We start from the raw sequence: 19,571 nt of genomic DNA on the forward strand, positions 1-19,571 counted from the left end.
CTGGGGGTGTTTAATCTGGAGAAGAGGAGGCTGAGGGGAGACCCCATTGCCCTCTACAGCTCCCTGAAAGGAGGCTGCAGAGAGCTGGGGATGAGTCTCTTTAACCAAGTAACAAGAGACAGGACAAGAGGGAATGGCCTCAAGTTGCACCAGAGAAGGTTTAGACTAGATATTAGAAAGTATTCTGGATACTTAAGCCCCTAAACCTGGAGGGGTTTAAGAGTCGGGTTGACATAGTACTGAGGGATATGGTGTAGTTGGGAACTGTCAGTGTTAGGTTAATGGTTGGACTGGCTGATCTTCAAGGTCTTTTCCAACCTAGATGATTCTGTGATTCTATGACATTCAAAGCATTCAAAACTTTTTCTAGCATCCTCTGAAACTTGTAAGTAGTCCTAAGCAAGGGCTAGCTCTGCTTTTGAAAAATTCATGTTTTTGAGCCAGTGAGTGGTCATGAAAGACATGACCAAGTCTTGAAAAATCTTATTTCAGTAAGTTTTTAACTATTCCATATTAGGTTATGAATAAGAAGTCCAAACATCTGTAAATCATTATATATAATAATACTTGGAAACTATTTTAAAATACATTAGAGCACTGACATTTTTATCTCTAATATATGTATTCACATGAGATGTGTTTGCCATATCTTGTGCACATCAAATAAAATACATCATCATTGTAAATGTCACAAGACTAAATAATTGCCATGCGTAAGTCAAGTCTTAATCTATCCCATTCTTAAAGGTCTGCATAAATAGGGACAACGCACAGCCTACGTATGGATTCATTCATAATAGCAAGGAAAGTGTTCAAAATTAATAAAGTCCCACAGAAAATAGTGCTGTCAAGTTCCTAGAATACACTTTTAGACAGATGCTGCAGTTGATGCAGTTAAATATCAAAAGTAACATCTTTATTACACAGAGTGCAAGCTATCATAAGGTTTGAAAGAAACACTAAAATCACCCAATTTCTGTTTCAAGCTATATTTATGTAATTGAAATCCAGGGTACTCTGCAAAGCAGTTTTTAATGTCTTTCTATTGACATTCCACTGTTAACTTTAAAAGCATCCTTCACTTCTTCAAGCACTGTCCTGCATTTTAGCCAGCAGCTGTTGTGTAACTAAATAAAAAGAATAAAGATACAGCAGGGAAGAAAAAGAACATAATTATTATTTCAGAACACTAGCAAAATTGGCTTGCCTTAGAAATGTCCCAGGCAAACCAACCTGCTATTATTTGTATTAATTAGCATCCTCAACAGAGCTCACAAACTCAGTGTTTCATTAACTTCCTGCCTTGTACAATTCCCAATGTAACTATAGTAATAATTCCAACTGGGTCTGGAAAACAAAGTGAACCAGATCCAGACAAAACAGGAAAAAGACAAATGTTGACACATATTTCACTATCATAATGACAAAACCCAGCATTTATACATTCTTTCCTCATCTCTAATGGGGACTCACACAACCCAAAAGGTGGAGTGGCTTTATGGACATGAACTACCAGCACTTGAAACTAGAATGTGCCAAAACCCCTCACAACAGGCCTTTATGAACATTTAAGAGAGAAACTCATTAAGAAAATTGTTTACTCTTGCAATTTTTCCACTTACTGACTTGCAAGTAAAAGCCCAGCCTTAGAAAACAAAGATTCCTATGCAAGACACAAGTCTCTACCTAGATGAAACTAGTAACAGATACACAATCAAAATAAGTCTCAATCTTGAGTAGCTTCCACTCTGAATAAGCATTTAGAGAATTTAGGAGGCCTGAGAGTAATTCCTGCCAGGCTGTAAAAGGTCAGTGTAGAGGAAAGAGGCATTTTACTGTCTGGTACCAGCCTTTAGGAAGTTTTCCTTAGGCAAGGTATTCAGAAGTTTACCATCTTTCCAACAAATGCTGAAATCCCCTGAAATATCTGAAAGATACCCTCCTCACCTGTACCAAATTTTCAAGAAAAAACCTATCACAGAACTACACCTTTATAAATTCAGAAAAACACCTGCATTAATCCAAGATGCAGATTCTCAGCTCTAGTTTTTTGTGGAAGCTTTTCAAAGCAGATACTATCACCATTACTACCCTGAATTACTGCGTTGCCAGTATGGAGAATAATAGAGGGAGACATATACACATTTAAATAGTATGATCTTATGAGAACTGAGCTTTAGCTCTACTACTGCAAGAATGATATTTTTAGATGCAAACAATTTTCAAGACATTTCATCTGTTAAAAGCCCAGACTGGTAAATCCTAATGTCACAAAGTTAACAATGAAATCTTGCAATCTATATTTAATCCAGACTCTTCAAGGATTACAGTAGATATCAAATCAATGGCATCATCAAGGCAAGTCTTTCAGCAAGAAAAAAAAAAAAAAAAAAAAGTCAGGCTCACTGAGGTTTTACTGGATAAAAAGAATCACACACACCTAGCCTCCTCTTAATTTCTCCTACAGATCTTTGATAGTAACTTTGCATCATCTATCTTAATACAGTTAGGAAATCAGCAATTACTTTTAATCATATGAGAGTGCTTATACTTTCCTCCTACATAATTAAAAAGAGTTTTTAACTTTCAAGAGGAATAATCTTAGGATGACTTAAAGGCATTTGCTCAACAGATTTTTCTTTTTTACATGTTACTGAGGAGGGAGAAAAGCACCACTCTATTTTCTTTTTTTCTCTTTAAAGCCTAATACACAAAAGGATTTCTCTGCAGACTTATTCTCTGATCAAAGCCTAAGGGGACATGGTTAATATAAAGTCTGTGATTCATAAATGCAGAAGGAAATCAGTTATGTGCAACATCTGTGAGATCAGATTCACAAAACAGGTCTGGTCTACCCTAAGACCAGATGAAAAAATCCCCTTCATTTCACAAAGACCAAACCATCAGTAATCTTTCAAAAACTCTTATTCAAAATGCCCATAGCTCTTCATAAAGGTCTACTTTTTCTATGACCATATATCAGTGTTGTCATACTGTATGGGTGTAGATTTGAGTAAGTCAAAAAGAAAAAGGATTGATTGTAAAAAGGAAATATAGCTGAACATTAGTCCATAACAATTTATAAAGCATTCCGATGATCAAGCTGCTGTCACTAGGAAGAAGGAATTACATCAACTCATCCTGAAATGTCTTGAAATGTAGCCCTTTGACAGCATAAGTCAAGATAAGCTACTCAATACAGCAGCACAAAGACAGTCAATTTAGTACAGTATTTATGTCATTAAGGTTGCATATTATTAATTGATGAAGTAAAATTAATCATTGTCACTTCACTTACAACATAATTAACCATCAAGTTCAAACAGTACACACAACTTCCTTTAAAAACTACTTCACTTCCAATATACTTAGGCATAAGCATTTGTACAGCTTCTAACAAAATTGACAGATCTCAGAAATACCTGGTAAAAGTACTTAAAAGAAAATCTGAACTCTATTTTCAGTTTTCATCAGATACCTCTAAGTGAAATTTACAGCCATTCTATTTACAAAAACAGAGAATCAGCAATATTTTCACAGTTTACTCATTTACATTTGAACTATACCACTTGTATGAAAAAGCAACTTCTGTTCTCTTACCGCTAACTGCTGCATGTTGCTTCAGATATTCCCTTCTGACATTTATGTTCTTCACAAGGCACTGCCTAGCATGAGCTCTTCTCTCTTTCACGGGATCTTTTGCACACAGTGCACAAATAGCCATATATTCTAGTGGCAACCGTAGTCTAGAAAGGCCTTTGTGAAGTTTCTGAGCAAATATTTGTCTCACTTGGTAACATTCATCCTATTAAAAAAAGATAACAATAATATTTTCTAAAAGTAACATAGACTGCGAAATAAAACATGGAAGCCTGGATAAATATGCCTAAATCAATTTCAGACCTTGCAGCCACAGAAACATAGAAATTGTAAGAATGTTTTTTAATGCCAGTTCAGAGTAATTAAATTTTAATTAATGAGTTGAAGCTTCCCTTAAAGTCAGGAGAAGAGTTTAGGTTCAGAAACTGTACAGGAAGATGTCACACACAGGACCCAAGGCCTAATTTAGCATAGTATTGAGACATGGAGTTAATGAAATGGTTTACAATATGACCACTTGCTTTGTAGAGCCAAAGATCTGCACTGAAACACTGTTTAGCCACCAGTAACCACTGTGTTGATTTTACTACTGCAATTCCATACACTGTCATCAAGCCATTAATATTAGGAAATGAATAAAATTCAACAGATTTACCAGGTAAGGTCAAACACTGAAGAGACTACGAAGCATTTCCATTATACTGTGAAAACCTTTAAATGATGACTGACCATGGAAGAGAATAACCTGCGTCTCTTAGTTGCCAAGTATAATAATATGAAAGTGGCAAATGTACTTCTACAATTTATTAAGCAATGTTTTTTCTGGAAATACATGAACATTAGAATTTTCTGTATGAAAATAACCTACATACTTTAAGACACCATTCAATATACCACAAACCATTTAGTAACACAGGCCAAGAAAGGTTAACAGGTGCAGAAAACAAACAAACAAACAGAAGTACAGAAAAGCGCAAGGTAAATGAGGCCACCAAAACAGCCTGGCATGATTAGCCTGCTAAAAAAAGGTCAGGAGGAAAGATTTGTTATTTCTAAATATGTAGAAAAAACATTAACAGGAATAAGCAGCTATTGTAGTCAAATGACAGTTTCAAAACCAGAAAGAATTGAAATGGGTTTCCAGTTATTTGGAAACCATAAGTGCAGACAAAACCTAGAAACTGGTAACATTGACTCTTCCAAATCTGCACATGTCATCAAAAAAGATCATGTATTAGACAAAACAAGTGCCCCCACCCCCAAAAAAACCCTGAATCCAGAAGAAATTTATCAAGCCCCCTTTTCTCCTCCATGCTTCAAGCCACAGTCTTCCCTCTATGGACTGAAACCCTGAAATGCCTGCTGTAGCCAGAGTTGAAGCAACCCAAAACCATAAACTCAAACCATGCATGAGACCTACTCATCTATTGCCTCTTTATAGCAAATCCATCTGCCAGCAGAAGGCTAAGATATAGCCCTCTTTTCCAGCTCTGTAACATTACCTAAGTCTAAAGCGTTTGGAGATCTTAGAAGAGACCTGTGCCTAGTTGGGATATTGACAGGAATATCTTCCTTGACTCAGAGGACAAAGGAAGGTATAGTTCATTGTTACTGATGGTGTTGGTGGCATAAATGGGAATTATTACTAATCATCTTTTAATGTTGAGAATAACCTTAAATTCAGTTACACTAGTTCACTGAGAAGGGAGATCAAACTCAACCAAGTTCTACGTTTTTTTATAGCATACAAATAAAACCCACACAGTAGCCCAACGTTATGTATCAACGTCTGAGAATTCAATGCCAATTCATCAGAAGTTCACAATTTAAATATTTTTTTTTAAACAATATATTTTGAAAGCAGCATGTACCCCTCAGACACAACTCTGCTTCTTGAAAATGGACAAGCATTTGCTTAAACAATTAAAACACTCAGAGTTGAAAAGGAAACTGAAAAAGCTTTAGGATTTTTTTAACAAATTAAACTTATGCAACCCAAAATATTTATTCTAAATACAATTAAAACTGCATTTCCAACAGCAAAGCTTATTAGATCTTAAAAATGATCTTAAAGCCTGTTAAACACTGAACTACTTAACACTATACTCAATTATTTTCTACTCTATTTCAATATGAAGCTCTGCTGACATCAAAATTTGTTCTGCACATCAAAGAACTTAACTGCTGGTGAGCTTACAGATTTGGCCAAACACATACATAACTTACCTTAAAATGACAAAAACTACAAGCATTTAATCATTTCAATGTCTCTATTAACCAATGCAACCTTAATACAGTAATTAGCAACAACACTTAATTATGTGTTCTGCGTTCTAATCATTTCACATTACAAAATGGCAGTCTCAGAGGAAAAAATATAAAGAGCCAGCACAGCATAGCAGAACCTGTGCAACTGCTACAGATCTCAAAAATTAAGCTTTTCCTTTTGTTTTATCTGCTTCCTGATCTGTCCAATTAAAGAGAATTTACTGTAAATTAAATTATGTAATGCTAGAGTTGGCCTTGACATCACTTGAATGTCCTAGTTTGTGGCTAGACTTGATAGTAAAGAATGAATAAACTTTAGAATAATCAGTGTCCACCATCAAGAAATGGATTCCAATACTAAACATTCCAAGTATAAATATATATGTATGTGTATGTACACTTGCAAATATCTCAAACAAATATACAGATGGTTTCCATTTGAGATTAATACAGTACCACTTGTAAGTGCAAAAGTCACCAAAACCATTACAGTTATTCTGCATCCGAGAATGTGATCAATAGTCTGGCAGAGCAAAAGAAAACTACAGAAGACCTCAAGAAGATCTAGAAAAATTACTCATAAATATTCAAAAACCATTAGGAGCTGCAGGGAAAAATAAAAGGCAGAATTCCTGTCCTGACAGAGCCTACAATCTAAATTCTAGTAAACAAGAAAGTCACAAAAGGCAAAGAAAGATAAATAAAAGAAAAGAAAAAGTAACAAAAGTGATACTACATCAGAACAGATTCTCCTGGAAGCTACAACAAGGCATGCGGATATCCACAGGTAGGCAATTACAGACAACCAACGTGGCTTAACAAAGGACAAAACATGCCTGACTAATCTAGAAGCCTTTTACAATGGAATGACTGCATAGGATAAGGGAAGAGCAACAGATGTCATCTACCTGGAGTTCTGTAAGGCCTTTGATACAGTCTCACAAAACATTCTTGTCTTCAAATTGGAGAGATAGAGATTTCATATATGGACTATTCAACATATAAGAATCTGGCTGAATGACCACATCCAAAGAATTGCGGTCAAAAACTCAATGTCCAAACGGAGATCAGTAACAAGTGGTGTCCCTCAGGGATCAATATTGGGACCAGTACTGTTCAATATCTTTATTAATGACACAGCAGGATTGAGTACACCCCTCAGCAAGTCTGTGGATGACACTAAGCTGAGTGGTGCAGCAGATACATCAGAGGGAAGGGATGCCATGCAGAGGGACCTTCCCAGGCTTGAAGAGTGGGCCCATGGTGAACCTCACGATGTTCAACAAGGCTAAATGCAAGGCCTGCATCTGACTGAGAAATCCTCAATATCAACACAGGCTGGGGATGAATGGATTAAAAGCAGTACTGCAGAGAAGGACTTAGGGACACTGATGGATGAAAACATCAATGATGGTAATGTAATCCAACAGTGTGCTTGCAATCCAGAAAGCCAACTGTATCCTGGGCTGCATCAAAAGAAGCATGGCCAGCAGATCAAGGGAGGTGATTCTTCCCCTCTACTCTGCTCTGGTTAGACCCCGCCTGGAGTACTGTGTCCAGATCTGGAGTTGTCTGTACAAGAAATACAAGGACCTGCTGGAGCAGATCCAGAGGAGGGTCATAAAGTGGTCAGAGGGTTGGAACACCTCTGCTATGAAGAAAAGCTGAGAAAGTTGGGGTTGTTCAGCCTGGAGAAGAGAAGGCTCCAGGAAGACCTTATTATGGCCTTTCAATATATGAAGGGAGCTCATAAGGAAGATTGAGAAAGACATTACACCAGCACCTATAGTGACAGGACAAGGGGCAATGGTTTTAAACTGAAAGGTTGGGTTTAGATTGGATATAAGGAAGTTTTTTGACAATGAGAGCAGTAGGACACAGGAACAGGTTGCCTGAAGCAGCTGTGGATACCCTGTCATTGGAGATGTTCAAGATGTTCAAGGTCAGGTTAGACAGGGCTTTGAGCAACGTGGTCTTGTGGAAGATGTCCCTGCCCACAGCAAGGGGTTGGAATAAGATGATCTTCAGAGGTCCCTTCAGACCCAAACTGTTCTACAGTAAGATGTGATACTAACTTGTTTATAACTGTTGATGACCCTATTATGTTCTTCTAATTTAGATCTCAGCTCTCAAAATTCCCTTTTGAAAACTGAGGCAAGATAAGCATTAGATTCAAAGATTAAAAAAAAAAAAAAAAAAAAAAAAGGTGACAATGCATCATCTGTTATCAATATCCACAGACAGTTAAGACTAATATAGCTGGAAAATAAGAAGTGAAGTGACAGACAGAGGAGAAGGAGCTTGCACATAAGGTACTGGAAAGAGTCAACATAATGAAGGCAAATTCTGAGAGGAGAACTGCAAGGTTAACATTTGGAATAAACAAAAATTTGCCCCAGGAGGGAAATGACTGAAGAAATGAACAGATTTCAATTGCTGGGATCAGAAGAAAATGGAACATGCAAATACTATACTGGCAAGGCCAGTCTAGCATGATATTATCCAGCTAGATTACCCCTTCCAAAACAGAAACAGATCTTATTTGTCATTACAATAAATGGCTATTTTCTTCTCTACTAATTTAATTCTTAACTGTAAAAATCTTTAAAACTTCTTTTGACACAAGACTATCATTTCTATTAGGTTTTGAAAGAAGAATACTGAAAAGTATCAGTCCTTGCTTTGGATATAAAGACCTTCAGTTATTACCACTGAACTTCTGTTGCATTTTTGTTAGATTTCATCTGCTTGAGTAATTTTAAGTTTTGTTCCATTTCTTTCTTTTTTTTTTAAATAGCATTTGGGAACTGAGTAAGGGCTGTTTTCCACATGAACACAGAAGCTTAAAATCCACATAATCATTGTTAAAATAATACACAAGCCTAATACAGACTGTCTTACTCTGGTATATGGATAGTTTTTCTAGTCTAACTGTACACCACTCCAAACAACTTAAGAACTTAAAAAGATACTCTGTACGAAAATAAGCAATATCCACGCCGAAGCTATACCTTGTATTTTCTAATATGAAACACGAATTTCATATCTTCTGACATTTAAAACGGGTTGCAGCTTTTAAAACTTTAGCCAGTCACAGGCATTAAGCTATAGAATGGAATATCATTATTACTGAAGATATCTTCTGGAGGGATTTCCTTCATAGGATTCTCCTGACTTTACAAAACTTTTGTAAAGTCAGAAGAATATCAACAGTTACACAAGTAACATCAATATGAGTCCCTCTATGATTGCCTTACTCTTGGGGATGTGAATCAATTTCTGTAGAATTTGTTAAGTCTACAAGACACAGAGAATCTCTGTCTCTCTATTTCAAATCTGAAAGTGATTTCCTTTCTCTACTTTGGGCTCACAGGCAGACATTAAGGATGAAAATTCCAACATCTACTGAGAAATCTCTATCTCTTCTAATACTTAAAGGATGTCCAACTATCTTTGCAGACCTCTGCATTCCAAATACATTCTACCCAAGTATGAAGAAACTAAGGTCCCTGTTGTCACCACAGTCCAACGTACTTTACAACATCTCATTTCAATTCCTAATAATGTCATTAACACAGCTGAGGTATTACTTTAAATCAGTACTGAACTCGGTTTATCAATATTCTAACATTTCACTGCTTTAAATGAGCATTCCCCCACTGGACAGCCCAGTACTATAGATCTTATTCTTACCCACAACCAGTTTTCAGGATTATGTAGTGGGAAAATAAATTCACACCAAGGCTGAATGTTTTGCATAGAATCAGATTTGAAAAAAAACAGAAGTATACACAACATACAGAACAAACAACATGTGTACTCATACATTTGCTGATAACCCACAAATCCCACTTAATGTCCTTACATTTATGGCTAGCGCACACAGCTGGTACTGTTCTAAGGTGATGATTTCATGGTAACAAGGTTCTTGTGCCAACTTCACAATAGCATTCCCTGCTGCCAGCCTCAATCGAGACATATCAGGTTTACTGGAAAACAAGCACATGGATTATGAAGGTTAATTAGTAAAAAAATTACATAATAATTATTTGACTTAATGAAATCCCAATAAGTCTGCATTGCTAAAAAACAGGTACTTCAAAAAGAAGGGAAAAGTTTCCATGAACTTTGCCACCCTCATCCCCCAAAATCAACAGCAAAAGTAACTTCAGACTAAAAGTAGATTCCATGTGAGCACATTTTACAGCCTATTACAACATATCTATTACTTTGCCCCAGCTTAGCAATGAAAAAATTCCTTAGAACTTCCTAAAAGTTCCATGTGTATGTGTGCTGAGAACTGGACCAGCACAGTTCAAATTGCCCCTCAGAGACCTCATTTAGCCTGTAAGATACTTCTGTTCAGCATACTGTTTTTTCCTCCAGCAAGGGGCTCCTGACAAAGAAGTAGCCCATTTCTAGTCCCCAAAGTTGCCAAGCTTTTTCTAGCAATGATAGATCAAAATTCATGCTGCAAGCCAACATAAATTAATTAGATGTTATGATAGAGGACTATGTGACTTGTATTTTTAAGATACAGCAAAGAGGCTTTGGCAAGTAAAAAAATTTTCAACATGCTGGAAGTATTGTTACTTGACTTGCACACCCAAACTGCATTTCCATCTAGCAAACCATTTGCTAATTTTCATATCAAAAGATGAATGGGTTTTTCTGTAACCTACAACCATATTTACAAATGTTACCAGAATATTGAAAGCATCTTCACATGAGGTTTGCAAACTGATATCCACTTAATGTGTGCATTAATAAACTTTGCTGAGCTTTCACTGTTCTTAGAAAATTTATTTCAATAAAGTATATTACTTCTCAGTTTTTTTCAGATCAAACACAAAAGAATCAAGTTTTATGCATCTTTCACTTAAAACATTAATGAACTCTATTCAGGAGTCGTAAGTACAGCTTTTTCCTTTGATAACTTGGAGCAAGAATCAAGTCATACCCTTATTTAGAAATAATTATTCATTTAAGCAGGACAAATATCGTTTAACTTTTTAATCACTTGCCCTTTAGGAAGAGCAAACACTGTAGTCTTAAATTCATCATCATGAAAACCATAGAAAGCATTTAAAGAATGAGATAAAAAAGACATTACTGAACACAGAGTGCATGATAAAAATACCTACTAAAAAGCTTAAACCTTAAAATTTATCTAGTCAGGCTTTATACACACCTCACTATTTTATGGAAACCATAACTTTTCAAAAAAAACACGAATAGATCACGAGTAACCAAGTGACAGGACAAAAGCTGCACTAACTTCCAAACAAGACATGAAGATTAACATGGTAACATCTAGTTCTTAACTGCTAAATTTCACATTAAATTGCATCCACTGTGATAAGTGAATCCAATAAAGATCCAATTCTTGCACTTCAGTCACAACTGAGTTGTAATGGCTTACAAGTAGAGAGTGATTGAGCCAAAGGAAAGGATAAAATTAAAAACTTTCAATCTTCCTCATCTTTGGGAGTGATAACATTTAATTCTGAAAATTGAATCAAAAGATACTTCACATAAAAGAGTTGGCCAAATCTTTATAGAGAATATGTATCACAGAAATATGCACAAGCGTGTGTGCATGTGGTGGGACAGAAGAGTAGAACAGTGTCAGTTGTGAATATTCTCACCGTTGAAGATGAAAATCAGATCTGTTTTATTCCCCAAAAGGATTATCTTAGAAGAAACTCTTAACTGAGAATTTATTTTTGATGAAACTGTTATAGCCAAAAGCTTTCTGATCTACACTATCACAAAACACACATTTATTAGGGCTGAAATAAAAGCAACCTTGACATAATTGCAGATTTTGATTACTTCTTAGAATTTTGAAAGTTAGTACCAAGGATGCCCTTGTCCTATCAGAAGGTCTCTGAGATACAAAAGGGACCCACACATTTGTTTTCTGGAGTGCTATTACTATCGCTGAAGACCACATGTTTGAAGTGAGAACGAAAGTGCAACCACATGGAAAGAAGATATCAAGGGCAAAACACAGTCTTAATTAATGTGGTGGGCTGCACAAAGAGACTCCAAATAAATCCACCTTGAAAACATATCTGGTTTGTCGTCATCTTCTCTCACTTTACAAACTAGCAGTTAACATTTTTAGTTCTACTCCAGAGAATAAATGCCAGTGTCCAATTTTCCAAGCATTTTCCATGTTCCATGGAATAAAAAGTGTCTTTTGAATACAACCTTTGAAAATGTTGCATATCAGATGATGTAGCAAATTATCTATAGCACAGAACTATAAAATTATGAACTCCAAAGTTTTTAAGTAATTTTCTCTTGGTAAGCTTCAGTTTGAGGAAAATGCAGATAGCCTTTCAGAAAAATCTCAGTTCAGGTTGATATCTAGTATCAGTACTTGCAGCAACAGCTAGTGTCCTCTGATACTGAAAAACTCTTATTTTGTGCTTAGCATAGATTAAAATTAAAATCCTACTACAAAAGACATGCAAAATTAATCTTCACTGTTTTACCTAACCACAAACAAAAAATCAGTATAATCTTGAATTTATAGGACTGTTTATTACTTATAAAATGAAAAATTAAGACCTGGAAATGACAGTTGAGATATTGTTTATTGACAAAATTCAATATTAAAAAAATCTGGCACTGATTACTTTAACCTACATATGCTATCATCTCAAAGCAATCACTTGTCTTAAAAGCAGTTCAACGAAGTCATCAATCCTACTCCCTCAAAGTGAGAAGGATGAACAGAAGTAGGGATTTGTTTGTTTGTTTTCCAAGGGGGACCTTGTCTTCACCTGACACTCTAGGCTGAACCATGCTTTGAAACTAAAAAAAAAAATCGCATTCTCTTACACTGTCACTGAAAAGTTCAGTTGTGTAGATTTAAAGAGGCATGGGGCCAGAGTCATTTTTATGGCTGATGAGGACAATAATATCAAGACAATTACAACATGACTAACGGCATACATGAGGTCAAATGTCTCCTGAACCCTGCCACTTTGAGTTAATTCCATTATCTTTAGCAAATTATACATTGTTTAAAAGACAAATGCAAGCTATGAACACAAAAATTGAGGCTACATAGAATGACATGAGATCAAGTACAGCTGAAGAGACTATGTTCTGTATTGAACAGACAATTTTACTCTTTCCAAAGCCTGCTCTAATTTGGAAGGAGCAGTGTCAGATTTACACAGCAGGAACACAGTAAGCCCTGCCAAAAAGATCTGCTCATTGCTTTCTGAAAGGGTGAAGAATAAAGGTCAGGAAGTGCCAGCAAGATACCAGCAAGCTCCGTGCAGAACTAATATGCCTGAAACATCACCTCCTCTGATTCAAGTTTTGAGAGTATTTGTTAGTGTTTGTGGTATAGCTCACACAGAGGCAATGGAGACCTCCCCTCCTTGCAGCCTAGATGTTTCCCAAAACACAATACCGGGAATCACAGAATAGCTACAGTTACAAGGGACCTCTGGAGGCCACCTATCCCAACCCATCTGCTCAAGCAGGGTCACCTAGAGCAAGCTGCACAGGACAGTGTCCAGATGGCTTTTTAGTATCTCCAACAATGGAAACTACACCACCTCTCTGGACAACCTGTGACAGTGCTAAGTCACCCTCACAGTGAAAAGTATCTCCTTGTGTACAGACAGGACCTCCTGTATTTTAGTTTGTGTCTACTGTCTCTGGTCCTGCCACTGTGCACCTTTAAGAACAGCCTCAATTCAGTTATTTATACACACTCATGAGATCCCACTGAGCCTTTTCTTCCCTAGGCTGAACAGTCCCAGTTCTCTCAGCCTTTCCTCATCTGTCAGATGGTCCAATCCCTCAAGCATTTTTGTGGCTCTATGGTGGGCTCAATTCCAGTAGCTCCACATCTCTCTTGTACTGGGGAGCCCAGGTGTTCCATGGGGGAAGCCCAGCCACAGAGTTCACTGTGAGGCCAACCAGCCAGTTCTGTAGATCCTACTTTCTGTCCTTTTTGAAGACAGGAGACACGTTTGCTTTCCTCCAGTCATCGGGCACCTCTGCCGATCACCATAACCAGTCAAAGAGGACCAAGAGTGGCCTCAATGACATCTGCCAGCTTCCTCAACACTCATGGGTGCATCCCACCATGGACTTAAATATGCCCAGTTTGCTTCAGTATTCTTTAACCTGATCATCTTCCCCCAAGGATATATATTCCTTGCTCCAGACTTTCCCCCTGTCTGCAGGGCCTGGAATTCCTGAAGTCTTACTAATAAAGACTGAAGTGAAGGAGGCATTCAGTACCTCAACCTTTTCCATGTCTTGTCTCACAAGGGCTCCTGCCTTGTTCAGCAGTGGGAGCACATTTTCCCTACTTTTCCTTTTGTCACTTGTTTACTTAAAGAAGTTCTTCTGGTTGACTTTTTCGTCCCTCACTAGCTTCAATTCCAATTGGGCTTTGGCTTTCCTAACTGTGTCTCAGTGTCCTCTGTATTCCTGACAGGTTACGTGTTTCTACTTCCACTTTCTGTATACCTCGTGGAATCATTGAATAGTTTGGGTTGGAAGGGACCTTTAAAGGTCATCTAGTTCAACCCCCCCTGCACTGAGCAGGGACATCTTCAACTAGATCAGGCTGCTCAGAGCCCCGTCCAACCTGACCTTGAATGTTTCCAGGGATGTGGCATCCACAACCTCTCTGGGCAACCTGTTCCAGTGTTTCACCACCCGCATTGTAAAAAATTTCTTCCTTTTATCTTGTCTGAATCTACTCTCTTTTATTTTAAAACCATTAACCCTTTTCCTACTGCAACAGGCCCTAATAAAATGTCTGTCCTCATCTTTCTAACAGGCCCCTTGCAAGTATTGAAAGGCTGCAATAAGGTCTATCCACAGCCTTCTCTTCTCTAGACTGAACAACCCCAACTGTCTCAGCCTGTCTTCATAGAATAGGTGCTCTAGCCCTCTGACCATTTTCGTGGCCCTCCTCTGGATCCACTCCAACAGGTCTGTCCTGGTTTTGGCTGGGATAGTTGATTTTCTTGAGCTGGGAGGGAGCACAGCCAGAGAGCCTGACCCAGATTTCGGCTAGGATAGTCAACTTTTCTGGAGCTGAGAGGGGACACAGCTGGAGTGCCAGGCCTGGATTGGTCACTGGAGTCTTCCATATCATGTGACACTACGCTCAGTATATAAAGGAGGCAGGTTCTCTCTCATTCCCAATCTGCTACAGCAGGATCTTCATTCTGTTGGGATTGCTGTCTGGGAACGGGCTAGGTATTGGTCAGCAGGTGGTTAGCAATCGCATTGTGCATTACTCGTTTGTACTTTCCATTATTGTTATTGTTTTGTTACAATCACTAAACTGTTCTGGTTTTTCTTTCTTTCTTTCAACCCATGACTTCCTCTTGTGTTCCTTCAGTCTTCTTCCCCCATTCACCAGGGGGTAGGGGGGTGAGCAACTGGCTGCATGGTGTTTGGCTGCCAGCTGAGTTCAAACCATGACAAGGCCCATGTATTTCCTGTACTGAGGACTCCAGAGCTAGACACAGCACTCCAGGTAGGGTCTCACCAGAGCGGAGTAGAGGGGGAGAATCACCTCCCTGAACCTGCTGGCCACTCTTCTCTTGATGCAGCCCTGGATACAGTTGGCTTTGTGGGCTGCGAGTGCACACTGTCAGCTTATGTCCAGCTTTTCATCCACCAGTACCCTGAAGTTCTTCTCAGGGCTGCTCTCAATCCCTCCTTTTGTGTTTTGCCAGGAGCTCCTTGCTCATCCACACAGGACTGCTAAAATATTGCTGGAACCTCTGCTTTGACACTCCTGAGCTTACAGAAGATGATGCTTGAATACTAACTAGCTTTCTTGGCCCCCTCTTTCTTTCCCTGGAAGGGAAGGATTATCCAATGGGACTCTACTAAGCAGATCCTCGAAGAAACCCAAGTCTGTTCTCCTGAAGTCCAGCACAGTGATCTTGTTTTTTGCCCTCCTTTCTGCCCTCACGATTCTGAATTCCATTTTATGGTCATTACAGCCAAGGCTGCCTTCATCCTTCACATACCTAACAAGTCCCTCCTTGTTGGTAAGTATGAATGAGGTCCATCAGAGCACCTCTACTCATTGGCTACTCTATCCCTTATGTCAGGAAATTGTCAGTGATGCTCTCCAAGAAGCACCTGAATTATTTATGCGCTGCTATGTTGCTCCTCCAGCGGGTATTGGAGTGGTTGAAGTCCCTCATGAGGGCCCAAGGCCTGTGAGCATGAAGTTGTTTCTAGCTGTTCATAGAAGGCCTCATCCACCTCCTCTTCCTGGTCAGGGGGCATACAGCAGACACCCATGACAGTGTCACCCATACCAGTCTGCTCTTTAATCCTAACCCATAAACTCTCAGTTGGCTCATCATTCATCCCCAGGAAGAGCTTCAAGGTCTGGGGTTGAAGGGTTGCCTTTAACACAGAGCAACCTTGCATGTCATTGCAGCTTTCTCCCTCCCCAAATGTATTCTCAGCCCTCATTAACTTCAAGAACGGAGAAGTGATCACATCATTACATACAGTTTCTATTATTATTTATAATTTTGAATACACAAGGAATTGGAAAATTAAATTTCTAAAACATGGACAGTAAGGAATCATTACTCCAAGCATGAAAACACACAGGACCCACAGAACTGATCTATTCACAAGCACTGGATAAGCCAAAAATATGTTCCAAGCAGTTATGCTGAAAAGCTACATTACTGCCTCTTAATTCCCTAGTAACTACCATGAATGGTCATATTACAGAATTTATGAAGCAATTATTTACAAGGAACTTTAAGAAAAACTGCACAGTTGCTACAAAGGTAACATACTAGACAATTCTCAGGTTTGCAGTTTTGTACACACAGCATAGGCTCTATCTGCATAATCGCTGTATAACATTAACCCAAAAATTAAAACCTTTTTACCAGTACTTATCCTTAGTGGCCCTTAATGGCTTTTGTAGAAATAAATTTTCAATGTTTGGCAAGCCATAATGGCCGACAACTTGTTACTTCTACCACAGAGAATTCAGAAGATACCCAGAAAAACGAATGTTGTCTAAAAATCACCTAAAAAGTAAATTATTTATTGAGACATCATCTTCTTTACATATTTCCCTCTTCCTTTCACTTTTAGGGGCCTCAAGAGATTAAAGCCTGCCTTCAAGAAGTGCTCTGTACTAGCCACTCCCACCTGGTTTACTGCAACATGTTATTATTTTTTATTAGAAAGGCTGCCAATCAGCCTTTGACAACAACTGCTACATCAGGAAGAGCAAGTTGCATAAATTTAAAACCAATTTTCCACATGAAGGAGGGAGTTACAGAGTTTATTCTTGCAATATTAGTAATGACTCTTTAAAGAAAGAGATAAAACGAAGAAGATAAAACCATTAAAATACAGCTATATCTACAGTGTTAAAAAACTTGAGACTCAGCAAATTTATCAAGGAATCCAGCCAAGTTTACCATTATTTCTAACAAAACACAATGTATAAATTGTTAAGTAGCCTGACAGATTAGTTTAAGTACTACTTTGACTGAAGCTCTCCCCACTACATCATCACAGACATCAAAATGTTACAATGTTACATACCTAATTTTTCCCTGCTCTGTCAAGTCTCCATCACTGTGTAATATTGTTGTTAGCAACCTCAGAGTAGAAGTTCCTGACTTGCTGTGGTTGTTCTTCATTCCTAGCAACCATCGAACCATCATCTTGATGGCCTGAATCTGAAAAAAAAAAATAATTATATGCAAAGCTAAATCACACCATGAGCCTCATTTTAAAAATAATCTTTATTATAAATTTAATTACACAGTATTTTTCCCAAGCGTTGTTTGCTGCTACAAACATAAGCCTGTCAAGGCTACAAAACATCATTTAAATACTGAAAGATAACTAGGCATATTCTATATTAGACAGCAATTTTTCACTGAAAGTCTCATGCATTTATCACATCAAATAAAAATCATACAACATTTAGTTAAAGTCTGAACTGTTTCTTCTACTAAGTAATCGCATATTTCGTCCTGTGAAAACAGTATCGTAACTGAGCTTGCATGATATTAAACATTGTGGAATAGGCAAAACAATTTATACTCATTAAGAAAATGTTACTGGATCAAAAAGCAGAACACGTTTTCATCTTCCTATAATTCCTGTGCTTAAACAATTCCTATATATTCTTTATGGGTATATGTAATATTTGAGTTTAAATTAACGACATACAAATTAAAAAACACTGCATAGACATTTTGACTGTTAAGAGTATCAACCTGTATTAAGATAACTCATCATGGAAAAGAATATTTCTTTCACGGCTATTTAAAGAAGCCTCAAAGCCTGTTACTTAGGATAACTTGTCTTTTGCTAATGGTGACAGTGTTTTGAGGCAAGCTTCTAAAAGTATGCGGAATCCAGCAGCTATCATAAAACCCTAAATAATTTCACATTTCTTTAGTGAAAATAAAGCATGAATTTGGAGATTCAGTATGGTTTAGTACTTGAATTCCTTTGTCCTTTCATTTTCCTTCTGTGTGAGAGCAGAGACAATAAAACAGCAAAATGAAAATGCTCATCTGAATCACATAGACATTTCCTTAGGAAAAAAACCCAACAAAACCAAACAAACCAAAACACCAAACCCTGAAGTTTAAAACACAAAACTCTAAAGATTCAGAAAAACTAAGACACTTTTTGTACACAGTAACTTAAAATTTTCTTCCTAGTAGGAAAGGCAGTTCTAATAACTTTTGTATAAACATTCTCAATATCACTAAATGAAACTCATCATACAGTTGATCTATTCCATGTAACAAACTGATCACAATGGTCCTTTCAGATCAGAGTTCTACGATTGTTATCTATACATCAGTTTATTTTTTAGAACTGTAGCCCATTTACTCCACCTACAGAATTCTAATTCTACTGGGTACACCAGCAAGATGTAGGATGTTTGTCACTCAGGAAATCAAAATGCAAATGGAGTTTGTGGATCAGAAACGAAATTATTTTGCCCTAGCTTTCAAAGGGTCTTCCACTGAAACAGCTGTAAGTATCCACTATAAGGCTTTAATAGCAATAAAACCAGTATTATAATATAATAATAGTAATAAGAGCAGCAGATTATCTTTTGACAGCTTACCAGTTCTGTTTCTTCATCATAACCGAGTATCTGTAACCATCAGTGACTCCCATTTGTTGGAAGGATGGAGACATGCTAGCTCTATTAGGTCTTAAAAGTAAATGACGTGTTCAGCCAGGGAACACGCTACCTTATGTCCCAACATCTCTGGTCAGGTCCTTAGCAATTCCAGTTTTAACCTCTGCTTCTCTCTTCCCCCTCCACAATTCCGTTTCCACAATTTCACTGTTTGAATCGACTCTAGTCTTCCTTCCATATAGCAAGTCCTAAACATAACTCCTTCAGAATTTACCTTGAACCCACTATGTTCCCTGTTTCTTTGCTGGTGTTAATGATGTAGTGAAGACATTCCAGCAACCCTTCAGAATTAAGCATTCCCAGAAATTAGTACAGTGCATGAGAATTCCCCCAGTCACTGCTTCAGGCTACCTGAAGACTTAAACACTACACAGAGTTTGCACCGCCCTTAAAAAATTTTAAAATTTTTTCTTTGCAGACAAACAGGGTAACTCTCAAAGGTTAACTCGAACTGGAAGGACTGTCAGGAGGTTTCCAG

General features: G+C 37.7%; 1 protein-coding gene across 4 annotated transcripts in view; it reads right to left on the reverse strand.

The window, feature by feature from the left end:
• PDS5B (PDS5 cohesin associated factor B) overlaps nt 1–19,571 on the reverse strand; it is a 115,328-nt gene that overhangs the window by 21,740 nt on the left and 74,017 nt on the right. For all 4 annotated transcript variants that reach the window (XM_074914411.1, XM_074914420.1, XM_074914393.1 and 1 more), the window contains exons 23-25: nt 17,464–17,600; nt 9,734–9,857; nt 3,601–3,805 (exon numbers count right to left, since the gene is read on the reverse strand). In XM_074914411.1, coding sequence (XP_074770512.1) covers nt 3,601–3,805; nt 9,734–9,857; nt 17,464–17,600 — 466 coding nt within the window. The remainder of the gene's footprint in view (nt 1–3,600; nt 3,806–9,733; nt 9,858–17,463; nt 17,601–19,571) is intronic.

This window comes from Athene noctua, chromosome 1, assembly GCF_965140245.1.
Source record: "Athene noctua chromosome 1, bAthNoc1.hap1.1, whole genome shotgun sequence".
Classification (NCBI taxonomy): Eukaryota; Metazoa; Chordata; class Aves; order Strigiformes; family Strigidae; genus Athene; species Athene noctua.